The 12,890-nt window shown below is 38.1% G+C and overlaps 2 protein-coding genes across 4 annotated transcripts; both read right to left on the bottom strand.

Annotated features, from left to right (window-relative positions):
- Window positions 1–417: 417 nt before the first annotated feature.
- LOC149736798 (uncharacterized) lies at window positions 418–4,095 on the bottom strand. 3 transcript variants are annotated; one of them, XM_089877026.1, is made up of 5 exons: window positions 3,848–4,095; window positions 3,553–3,653; window positions 2,918–3,022; window positions 2,497–2,652; window positions 418–2,248 (listed from the first exon to the last, which is right to left on the bottom strand). In XM_089877026.1, exons 1-5 carry the CDS (start codon window positions 4,002–4,004, stop codon window positions 644–646), a joined length of 2,124 nt encoding a protein of 707 aa, XP_089733152.1. In that variant the 5' UTR covers window positions 4,005–4,095; the 3' UTR covers window positions 418–643. The 3 variants fall into 3 exon arrangements, with proteins under 3 accessions (XP_089733152.1, XP_089733153.1, XP_089733154.1); XM_089877027.1 differs by having other exon boundaries at window positions 3,562–3,653; XM_089877028.1 differs by lacking the exon at window positions 3,553–3,653.
- LOC149736797 (intelectin-1a-like) lies at window positions 4,074–11,302 on the bottom strand. Its single transcript, XM_089877058.1, has 5 exons — window positions 10,719–11,302; window positions 10,262–10,543; window positions 9,452–9,968; window positions 7,354–7,423; window positions 4,074–7,135 (listed from the first exon to the last, which is right to left on the bottom strand). The coding sequence occupies exons 1-5, from the start codon at window positions 10,867–10,869 to the stop codon at window positions 6,911–6,913; spliced, it is 1,245 nt and encodes a 414-aa protein (XP_089733184.1). The 5' UTR covers window positions 10,870–11,302; the 3' UTR covers window positions 4,074–6,910.
- Between the last annotated feature and the right edge of the window lie 1,588 nt (window positions 11,303–12,890).

The following is a 12,890-nucleotide window of genomic DNA, read 5'->3' as shown; positions in this document are numbered from 1 at the left end:
ATGGGGGTCTGTTCATAGATATCTAAAGTTTAGGTCCTAAACATGTATGGTCTGTTTTATTAGAATAGTCTGAGTTAAGTGGTACCCGCAGTGTTGACATTGATTAATGAAGAATTGTGATTGGGTAATGTGACGTCAGTTTACCTGTTGCAACAGACTCTTTCAAAAATTACTTTAAGTGATCTTTGTAATAACAACTTCTAAAATAAAATAAAACAATCTGAATGTGGATTCATTGTCCAAAACCACCTATTGGACCTTAAGCTAGTTTCCCACCAGCTGTACCACACACCAACTTGGAACAAGTGACATACACATGTAACACGGGATACACTTTGTCTGGTACCAACCCAATAACTTGTAATGCTGAAACATCACTCCCAACCGAGCAGCAACATGCACAGCAGAACAAAGTGATTGTTTCATAAAAAAAATGTATTTATGTCATTGTTACATATATATTCTTTTTATTATTTTAGGTACAGATTTGTTTTAATGGGAGAAAACTATGGTACAACAAATTCAATTTATAATATTTGTCACAGTAAATTTTAAATATGTGAATATATGACCACATGTTAAACCATTACATTTTATATGTTTAAACTGAACACCAAATTATGGTTTGGGATAATGTCAATAATCAGTTCAGATCTCTTGGACATGAAAAATCAGCATCACATATAAGTTGTTCTTCAGACATTCCCACACATTGCGCATGATACCACTGTTGACAAGATGAGCACTCTACCCACAATGTACTGTTGCCAGTTATATGTCTGATATTTTTATGACACACTTTGCAATTGTCTTTGCTCTGAAAACCCAATGTACAATTTCCTATTATGGTGTCAAAAATATGTTTCCGAAACAATACAGGCTTGTGGGGTTGTACTAAGCTCATTCCTTTTGTTAGCCAGTATGCGTACATGCACACGTATATACCAGGAGACATATTCCCTTTATTGGGCTTATGCACGTTGGTGGCACTTGATGTCAAAGAAAATCCTAAAATGTCTGATAATGATCGATTGATGAATTCCTTGGCCTCATAAACGTGCTGTGTTTTATCAATATCATCAGTTTGGTTTGGATCCAAGTATAGTAGCTTGCGGTTCTTGATATTGATTGCTATCATAACCCAATACTGGCTTTTTGATTTCCATGGAATAAATGCATAAGACTTTTCACTTTTTTTAACGTTTTCCCATAATTGTCCCACATCTCCACCATGTTGAATCATGTATCCAACACTGGTATCAGCATAGATGACATGATCATATCTTGAGGTAAGCTGCCACAAATAACTGTTAATGATATTGTCACATAACTTTCCAACTTGAAAAGTTTCGTCAAATGAACGCAGGCAATTCCTATCTACAGCATTTACAGATTTTTCCAAAGTCATAAGTTGTACATAAGAGAGTGTATTTTGTCCAATATTTAGGAGTGGCTGATTTACATTACGACCCATCATATTTATTGAGGGCACTATTTTGGTTGAACTCCTTTTTCTTGGTATTGTTGATTTTCTTTTATCTTGTGTTTTAACCACAATATTCACCCCAGGATTTGTATGTAGTGTCAACTGATTAGTGTCTGATGTAAAAACTTGTGCCCGAGATGTACCACTCAAAATATCTTCATACATCTTTTGAAACTTAGATTGTGGTTCTTCGCCATTTGATATGGGTAACATCTTTCTTTTTCCTTGTATGTCAGTTGCATCCATTTCATCACTTACAACCATCTCATCACTTACAACTGTGTCAACGCAACTGTTTTTTAGAACTTGTAAAGCTGTCTGTAAAAGATCCTCTGCTTGTACCAAGGCATCTATTGAAGTAACATTGTACATTTCCTCTTTAATTGTATCTATAAGTTCCAGCATCCTATTAGTTTGAACTGATTTATCTTGTATGACTTCAGTCGCATCAATAAGTATATCAAAATTGTCTGTATTGGAGGATTCAAGCGCTAACGAAGCTTGTTTTGGTTTACGTTTGCGCCTTGGATGTGGTGTCGCTTTAATACCAGCTTTGTACAAATGATTGCGAATAGTATGATCAGTTGGGTAAAATATTCTATTTGTTGGTGGTGGTGGAGTTCTATCTTTGAAGAGTTCTTCAACAACATACTTGTCAACAAGCTGCTTAAGCTCTGGCACTGATGAGTTTCCTTTAGCGATTATTTCCTTGAGATATTTCAAAACTAACCGGTTCAGGTTTGTTACAGTTCCCACCTGAACCTGTAATATACTTGGTCAAAAATATAACAATTTCTACAATGTTAGATTGAAGGCACATCAATAACATAATGGAACAAAACTTTAAGATTGTCGATATAAGTCTCTGGAATTACCTTAAAAATAATAGATGCTAAAAAAGTATAAATTAGTGGCATAATTGTTTAGTACTCATTAGCAAGGGTAAGTAATAACCACTAATCATGTTTCGTACAGTATACCTGTAACCTGTATAAAATTGAAATAAATACCTTTCCAATCTCATGACCATAATGGTCAGCAGGACCAGGAAAAGTCATTCGAAATAGCGTGCATTTAACTAGATCTTTGTTGGTATCTAAATTTTTCTTTATGAATTTTGAAATAAGTGTTTTTTTATTCTTAAAACTACGCTGCTGTGGTGCAACCTGTATAAAATGAAATGCAGTAAGTTAATTATACATGTGTTGTTATTTGACTGACATTTTTATTAACTTACTAGTTAGTTTTAAGGGTAACAGTCAGAATTTGAATGTAAAAAAAACAATAATAAATGTAACTTGCTTTATCAGAGCGTGGGCGTGGTGAGAAATGACAGATGTTATAGCATGCGTTTTCTGTGTCAGAAACTTTAAGTCTGCTTACCAGTCAGGCAGTTACCACATAAATTATTAAAAAATCTAATGTATTTACCTGAAATTGCGGAAATTTTATAATTTCCCGAATTGTAATGCAAGCTTCACAGTCTGTTTTTCTTGATTTTTTAACACGCAATTGCTTCGTCACAAGTGCAGGAGTCTAGTTTTAAACATATTTTTAAGAACAGCAAACTAACAGTTTTCTTCTATTCTTTAAAACTGATTGGGATAATGGACGTCATAACTTGGGGTGCTTGGTGGTGGAGCCACCATGAAAGTCTAGGCCAGGTGGCGAAATATGTCTGGCCACACTAGGTTTTTGATAAGCAAAAGCAATGTTCAATTTTTTCCAAAAACAAATCATTCACATGATTGTTGTGTTTAGGACCTGAGTCAACCTGACAATCTTTTACTTAATCGCAAACAAATAAAACCAAACCTTTAACCTGTTTTAAGGCTACAGCAAAAGATTGTTTCAATTCCTATTGTGACACAAATAAAAAATAATACACATATAAATTGGCTATTATAACTGGAAGGTTAAATAATCGGTATTATGATGCAATAATTCTATGTGGTAATCCCTACTATTTTAGTTTTATAACAAACACTCGGAAGTAACATGAGGACAAATAGGACATAAGCGAAACATTAGTCATATACACTTTAGGAAAAGGAAAAAAGCCTAACCCGTCTCACTCGGTTAACCTTGCCATGTGTACATTGGTACCTAATAAACTCCATTACAAAGAATGGTATATTGTCTTTGTCCCAATGTATGCGTCGCTTATCTGAAACAACAAATATTAAAAAGGCTAAAATGTGAATACTTATAAACCAAACTTTTTTCTTCAAAGAAATGAATAAAATGAAATCCTTGTAAGAGTTACACTATACATGTCTGGATAAAAACAATACGAACTTTCACTATTTTATTTAATTATGACAACATTTTCTGTATTTGATCCATTTGAATGACTTTTACCTGGATCATTCTTCTTCTTTTTAAATAAAGTAAATGAACACATTGTATCAACTTCATGCCTATATAATTCTTGTTCTGCCAGTTCCAATGATGGAAACCACTTAATACAGGGTTCGGACTCCAATGATGTATTTGATCCATATTCTACTGTATCCATTGTGGCATAATAAGTATAAGTTATAAAAGTATGTTAAGTTCCAAAACAAAGTGTTATTTCATCTTTCAATCTGTAAATTGTAATTAAATAAAGAACATAACACTTCTGCATATTACAATTGTTGATTTAATGAGTTAAGATGTAATAGCGGTATGTATAAATGAATGAATATTAAAAACCCCTATTTATCCTGGCGTGGCAAGAAAATGACAGGTATTCATATAACGGATGGCCTATTAATATTTTATACACCTTTTGCACATTTAAATTTTACCCCATATGTAATTTTGTAAGCGATGGTTGTGTGACTTGTGTCTGTATTTTATTACATGTCTTACAATTTGGACAACCAATAAATAATAGTAACTATTGGGTTGGAGTAAAAAACCATAAGTGTTTTGTTCAAAAGAAGAGACATAATATACGCTGACCAGCTAAATAAATGATTCCGACAAAATGGGCAAAGTAGGAAATTATGTTAAACTGAATTAGCCAGAGGTGGGGTGAACAAATATTAGATCCAAAAATTGATATGTTTAGTAAAACTGAAAGGAAGCAAATCAAACTCTGTTGTTTGAAAATAAATATCTTGATTTTGTTCACCTTTAATGCGGAAAAGCGTATACTGATATGAATTTGACAAGTCATGCATTTAGAAAGCTTATACTCAGTTATAAATACAAAATACATTTGGTAGAATAAAGCGATTACGTTAACGCTAAGTCGCTAACTAACTTAAACTATAAAACTAAACTCGTACTGCTTATTTGATCACACGTAAGCTATGGCATGCAGCCGCTTATCGCGAGCGGTAGTTAACATAATCTGTCTTTTAATGACTGTTCATTTTTAGAGTGGGACTCGTATGAGTTTTTCGCACAATGTGCAGCAAAATGTGCACCTTGAAATGTGCAGCTCGGTGCACCAAAATTTGCCGCACAAAAATGTGCACCTTGAAATGTGCAGCTCGGTGCACCAAAATTTGCCGCACTAAAATGTGCACCTTGAAATGTGCAGCTCGGTGCACCAAAATTTGCCGCATCAAAATGTGCACCTTGAAATGTGCAGCTCGGTGCACCAAAATTTGCCGCACCAAAATGTGCACCTTGAAATGTGCAGCTCGGTGCACCAAAATTTGCCGCACCAAAATGTGCACCTTGAAATGTGCAGCTCGGTGCACCAAAATTTGCCGCACCAAATTGTGCACCTTGAAATGTGCAGCTCGGTGCACCAAAATTTGCTGCACTAAAATGTGCACCTTGAAATGTGCAGCTCGGTGCACCAAAATTTGCCGCACCAAATTGTGCACCTTGAAATGTGCAGCTCGGTACACCGAAATGTGCAGCTTGAAATGTGCAGCTTGAAATGTGCAGCTTGAAATGTGCAGAGATCAGAGATTCAAAGACTACGAAACTCATTTTCAGACAATGTAAAGAACAAAATTTTATTTAAATTAAACACAATTCCCTTATTAGCCTATTCTAAATTAACAATAATTTTGAACTGTCCCGTCTTACCCTGTTACTACTAAACCTCTTCATCCCAAACACTAACACCTATAACTACCCACCCTTAACTTATGAAAGTAAGTAACTTACTTTATCCTCGCGTGGCGGGAAAACGACAGTCGTTATAACACGGGTGTTCTGATTCCTACACCTCGTGCCAACTTACCAGTAACAGTAACCACGTATGTTATTTGGTGAGTGATTATTAACTCACATCCCCTTACTTATAAACCCTACCTACCAACCTAATCTGTAACCTATTGGAGGGTTCTTCACTAGTGCAAACAGGAAAAAAATCAGTGCGCACAGCCAAAAAAACACTGGTGCATCGAGCTGCACATTTCAAGGTGCACATTTCGTAGCTGCACATTTCAAGGTGCACATTTTAGTGCAGCAAATTTTGGTGCACCGAGCTGCACATTTCAAGGTGCACATTTTAGTGCGGCAAATTTTGGTGCACCGAGCTGCACATTTCAAGGTGCACATTTTAGTGCGGCAAATTTTGGTGCACCGAGCTGCACATTTCAAGGTGCACATTTTGCTGCACATTGTGCGAAAAACTATCACGACCCCTGTTGCATTTTTAGCTGTTGACCAATGCTTGAGTTTTTGCTGTGTATCAACAATAAACGAAATCAGACATTCGCAAGTCGCCGCTCAAAGCGAAATCACTCAAGCAAGTAAAGCAATTACAGTACAGTGCTTCCAGTTAATACGGTTTTATATACGAGCCGAGGTATCACTGCGTACAAACATGTCCCAGTTGGCTACGCTGCAGGTTAGACTGAACAACCTAAGCGGGGTGCTAAAGCTGTAATATTCCCACTTGCTGTCTAACCAAGGCAGAAACCATACATTTCACGGTATTTTTATTTTCCTTTTTTATTATGCGCTCCATAGTCCATACGACTATACACGTTATAAGATTGGTCAAGATGAGCCTAAAGTGGCAACATGGCGAGGGCTTCCGTAAAAAGATAGTTAATTCTGTGCATTCATAGCAAATGATATCCAAAAGCCATTTATGTCATCCAACACATAGGGCTATAACAAAGTTTAGGAAATAAGGGATGGTATATATTATAGGGTGGTGGAAGATGGGACACCTTTTCATTCTATTTTCTCGTCCCATTTGGTAGTGAACAAAGAACATCCGAAAAATTATAAAACCGTGTCCTCTCACGACACCCATAGACCGGTGTTAATTGTTAAAAACACGATCAGGATTTTTGATGATTATGTGCCAAAGGTGTCCCATTTTACCCCACAGAACTGTAATAGCACATGTTAAGTAGACCATGGGCCACAGCAGAATTATAACAAATGATTTCTTGTACAATACGTTTTTTACACTGTGTATAAGTCTACACCGTAAACTGTAGGGTTTCATCGCCAGTTTCATCTATAAAACAAGAAGAAGGTCGTGTGTATAAGCTTATCGCTTGCTTTTGCAGTGGACCAATCAAATGCGGAAAAATCACCACAGTATCCTACAATACCCTTGTGACCAACATGATAACTGGTGCTTCCAACACAGAAATGTTCCACGTTGAGGTTCGATGCAACTATTCGTACTCCAGGGCAAAAGGCAAAGGCGGACTTTTCTTCGTTAAGTGCCCGAAACTGGAAGATGCAAGTAAATTTAAAAGATTGTGCAGGTATAGTTTGCAAAGTTGCAAGTATAGTTTGCAAAAACACAGTTTCACATTGATAAATATTAAAAATATTAAAGTTTTAATGTAAAACGTTCTGCATTGCCCAGCACGTGTAACATAGTATATATGTGTGACATATTGACAGGACTTAATTTTCCAAAATTAGAGCTTAATGTATATAGTCACCTGAACGTATCCAAATTCAACCTCACTAAAGAATCTAGGAACCGAATTTTTCATTAGGTCGGTTAAGTTGTTGCAACTCGACGCCTAAAGTGACGTCACATAACCCAATCCCAATACTTAATTAATCAATGCCAACAGTGCGGATACGACTTATCTCATGGGAGACTATTCTCATGAAAACAAACCCCCCGTTGAACGAGGTTAATGATGTCCCGTTCAGCCGATGACAGGCCCAAATCGATTCCCTTTTATCACATGACGTCACACTGCTGTCACGTGATTCTGTCCGCTATATAATTCGCCTTTTCCCTAACACAATAACTAATAACGAGAAACCACTATCGGCACTGAGACCTCGAGGTCAGTCTAGGTTCATGGCGGGCTCTTACGAGCCTTTGCCCAGCCGTCAAGTAAGCTTTTACCCGATACCGTATCGTGTACTGGTATACCAGAAAAAGGAATAAAACATAGCAAGATATCATGAACTGTTTGGTTTCTGGTTATAAAAGCAATTAGTACTACAGTAGATATAGCACCCCGCTGAAGCCTGTATATGAAGTCGGATCAGCACGGAGTCATATAATCCAACCAGCGATCCTGTATATTCAGTGGGGGCTATAAATGGTGCACCCGACGTTCGATTTGAACACGCAAAACCTTCCGACCCGACAGGCTACTATTCCGCAGAAGCCGTCCACAGCAGTTATTTATTGGACTATACCGATGTTACAAACCGACTAGCAGCCACTATGCTGCAGAAGCTGTCCGCATCTATTTAATGGACTATATGGCAATACAAGCAGGTGCAAAAGCGTCCGCGATCTGCAATACTGACTGACAAAGCAACATCGCAAACCAGGTGTGTTTTTATATTTTACGACCGTTCAACTTACGGTCCCGTCTCCCGTTTGCATTCGCTTCGAAATGGATCTATTTCTCGCGACCACGATGTCAGAAGCGACCAGTTTTCCACTGCTATCACTACGCCGTGGGTATTTTTTACCTCAACGAAAGGATATAAGACCGAGTGCAAGCAGCATCCTCAACAGTCTACACAATTATCCAGTCTGCGTCAACGCCGTTCACAAGTAAAGGAAGTGCAACACGGAGAAATATCAGGTGTGCGTAACCGGTGTCTAACATAAACTCTCGCAGGGCGACCTGGGCTACAGGCGCCGACTTATTCTGCCGGCTTTGCCGGGCTCACAGCAATAAGTGATCCCATGTCCGTTTCATTATCGCACGAGCGACTTCAATGCGCACACATGTATTTTACCCCATGACCGTCCACAACTTTAATCGCTCCGAGCTACGGAGCATAATACCGCTGTTCCACCCAACCTAATTTTTGTTTATGTTCTTTCTTTGTATATCTTGCGCCATGTGTCTTTTACTTCGCTTTTATTTAGTTTTTTAATTGCCCCGGATTTGTTCTTTTATCGTTATCGTTTTCTTTATATATTGTAGGCGTCGAGTTTCAACAATGTATTCGGTTACATGAGACCCACATATCAATTTCTCATTGCCGAAAGGGAGGTATTGTTGCAACTCGACGCCTAAAGTGACGTCACATAACCCAATCCCAATACTTAATTAATCAATGCCAACAGTGCGGATACGACTTATCTCATGGGAGACTATTCTCATGAAAACAAACCCCCCGTTGAACGAGGTTAATGATGTCCCGTTCAGCCGATGACAGGCCCAAATCGATTCCCTTTTATCACATGACGTCACACTGCTGTCACGTGATTCTGTCCGCTATATAATTCGCCTTTTCCCTAACACAATAACTAATAACGAGAAACCACTATCGGCACTGAGACCTCGAGGTCAGTCTAGGTTCATGGCGGGCTCTTACGAGCCTTTGCCCAGCCGTCAAGTAAGCTTTTACCCGATACCGTATCGTGTACTGGTATACCAGAAAAAGGAATAAAACATAGCAAGATATCATGAACTGTTTGGTTTCTGGTTATAAAAGCAATTAGTACTACAGTAGATATAGCACCCCGCTGAAGCCTGTATATGAAGTCGGATCAGCACGGAGTCATATAATCCAACCAGCGATCCTGTATATTCAGTGGGGGCTATAAAGTTTCCATGATCAAAAACCACAGGTGCGGAAGGGCCGTTCTTGTAATTAGCTTTTGGAAGATATTTTATCGGGTAAGATTTAAATATCTCCTGCAAGTTTCCTCCAAGTTTTGCCAAGGTGTTGTTGGCAGTGCGGTATCGAATATAAGCTGACGGTTTGTAGTCGGAGAAACTCGTGTTGTTAGGGACGTACCAAACCATTAGATTAGATGCATTCAGCTGAAAATAAGCTCTGTTTTTGTAATCTTCCCTCGTAGCGTACTCTATTCTCCCAAATGTATTGCTGTTTTCCCAGTTGCCGTCCCCATGAGGGTTATTCTGGTTGTTTCCTCTTTCGCTTGACCATTTATCACCAGCAGTACATCTACCTTTCATATCATTTTCATGAATGCTTGCCACGAAGGTCCAACCGCCACCATCAGTGGACATGTCGCAAAACACGGAGTATTCTGAACCGCCATAGTCGAAAATATTGTAGATCCCATCTTCTGATTCGATTTCACGCAAATCGTCGCAACTCTCTATATATGGATAAAATTTAGTGTGTGTTGATCAGTTTAACACAACTTATGTTGACATTATTAATTGAACTACAAATAAATGCAATATAATACTTCTCAAAACTCGTCTACGTGCATTTATAGGCATGTGTTCTGTGGGGTAAGGTGGGATACCGTTGGCACCTAATCCCCATACTTCATGACCGTGTTTTGAACAATCACCCCATTATTAACGCTTTTTTAAGTCGTGAGGGTCCAGGTATTCAATTCTGTCACATCTCACCTCACCACACCAAAATTATTCAATGCATTACCAGCTCGAGAGGTGTATGCGGTCCAGTTTACTTCTACCGACATTTCTTCCCACCCTTCAGTTGCATCGGTTCTGTCAATTTGAAGCAAAACATCGTATTGGTTTATTCTCACAGCTTCCACATTGAAAGCGATTGGGGAGTTCTTTATGGGTGTGACCGTTGCTTTCACATAGTAAGGAGGGCGGGTAAGGCACACCCCGTACAAAACATTGATGTATGCCCTTGCATGTCCAGAAGCATTTAGAACACGTTCCGCGTTTTCGGTGAATGAGTTTAATTTTGCTGCGAATCAACAAAGGGCTATAGTTATTGCGTTTCCCATGTTGTATTTATATATAAAGTGAAATATTACATGATTTATTGGCTTAATTATTGTGAGTTATATACGCTACCTAGGGGCTAAACTTCCAACGTATATATAGCCTATATGAAAATGTTAACAATCACACAAACTCACCTGATTGAATAGTAGCAATAAGAAAAGCCAAAAACACAAACAAATAGAAAACATGAAACTCCATGGTGGTAAATACACAGGAATACTTTGACGTGTACATGTATCTGATTATATGCAACTCCACACAAAGAAATAAAGCACCGTCAAACATTTTCCAAGAGCCAGTCAACCGCACACGCCCCTCTACGTGTAGGCCCAATGCGATGTAATAAACTGAAGATAAGAGGAAATGTGCGGGTTGTTTGGTTGGCGCGTGGGCATCCTTAACTGAATGTTGGATGATGTAAGTAATAATATGGGGCCTTTTACGCAACTTGGATGAATGAATAAATGTAACTTGATTTAATCTCACTTGGGCGGAAAACGACGGTCGTTATAACACGGATTATCTGTTTCATACCCCGTGCGAGCTTATACTAGCTACTTTGAGTGTAACTTTGTCGGTGATTGTTTTTATAAGGGAATTTTTATGTTTATGTATGAATGACAATTAAGACAACTTACTAGTGACCACTGGATTGGAGTAAGTGCTTTATAAAGTGTCTTGCCTAAGAACATAGACGCCTACAGTGGTAGCAGCGACGAGCTTTTTTTTTTTTTTTTTTTTTTTTTTTTTTATTATTATAATAAAAAGGCGCAACAGCACAGTTGGTTGAAAATACACAGCAGCAAATAGAAAATACGATGTATATAATTGACTTTTAAAAGTTACTCCATTTTAAGTTATGCACATCTTTCTTATTTTTGCTTTTTGCTATTATCCATTCTTCGTTTTTCATTCTGTTTACATCACTTAAGAATATGTGCAATTTCGGTTCATTCTTTGCTACTTTAGAGCGGTATACACAAAAGCGAGCACATAGTAATAAGCAAGAAACTATCGGGTTATCACTCACACCAAAAAGAAAATGCTCATCTTGAAATACAAATGGGGTGCGTAAAGTGGCACATATCCAGTCGGAAACTTCTTTCCAGAATAAAATTATTTTAGGGCATGTGCAGAAAATATGATGCACTGTTTCCAGTGCACTCTCACAAAAAACGCATTGGCCTGAGTCAACAATTCCGAATTTGAATAGTTTATCATTTGTTATTATCGCCAGGTTGTTTACTTTTATTTGGAATGAGCGGAATTTTGTTTTTAAGGTACAGAAGTAATTGGTTTTGTATATTTTTTTCCAATCAGGGTCGATACCTAGTAACGTGGCCCACGTTTGGCCCTGTTTATTTGTCTGCTCGCAGGATATATTCACTAATGTCTTATATAGATGTTTGGTGTTATGGCAGTCCATCACCGTTTTTAGCAGTTTTTCGGGGTATTCTCTATATTCTGTTTGATTTGCTGGAGGCGATTCCTCCCTGTCCCATTCGTCCGGGATAGCTTTTATAAGCCGGTTGTAGCTCCAAAAATCTGTCTCCTTATATGGGACCTTCCATTTTTTTATTATTTCGTTGTATCCCATGTATTCGCCTTTTTCGTTAATAAGGTCATGATAGGAGGAGATGCCATGAGTTAAAAACTGTTCGATTAAAAAGCTTTGTTGTTTCGTTTTAATTTTTGGGTTTAACCACAATAGCCGTGGGTCCGTACGGTAGTCCGAAATTATCCCTTTCTTAAACAATCGCCGCAGTAGAATTACTGATTTGTGTGAGGCGCGCAGTGGGAATATGCGCCGAAAGTCGGCACAGCCATCTCTCATTGGTGATAACATAGCGACGGTCATGATGTTTTGGTCGACAAACTCTTTTTCTATTAATTTCCAGGGAGCGTGGTAATTTGGGTCTAGTACGTTTCTTATCCATCGTAGGTTCAGTGTTAAAAGATATGTTTCGATGTCGATCATACCAGCCCCGCCTCTTTCTATGTCTGTGCACATTTTTGTACGATTTATCTTTTCCCACTTAGATTTCCAGACGAAACGAAATAGTTTCTGTTTTAATTTGTTAATAAACGTCTGCGGTGGTATTTCGGGTAAGACTGTAAGTTTGTAGGTGAGGATGGGAATGATGAGGGATTTTATGACCGTTATTTTCCCGAGAAGCGTCAGTGCACGACTAGACCAAATGTTTAAACGAATGTCGACTTTTTTTATGATAGTGGCGGAGTTAAGCGTGAAGATTCTTTTACTTTGCATTTCCAGTGGAATGACAACCCCGAGATATGTTATTTGA

This window comes from Ciona robusta, chromosome 4 (assembly GCF_009617815.1).
Source record: "Ciona robusta chromosome 4, ASM961781v2".
Classification (NCBI taxonomy): Eukaryota; Metazoa; Chordata; class Ascidiacea; order Phlebobranchia; family Cionidae; genus Ciona; species Ciona robusta.
This window is presented reverse-complemented; position numbering and strand designations above follow the sequence as displayed.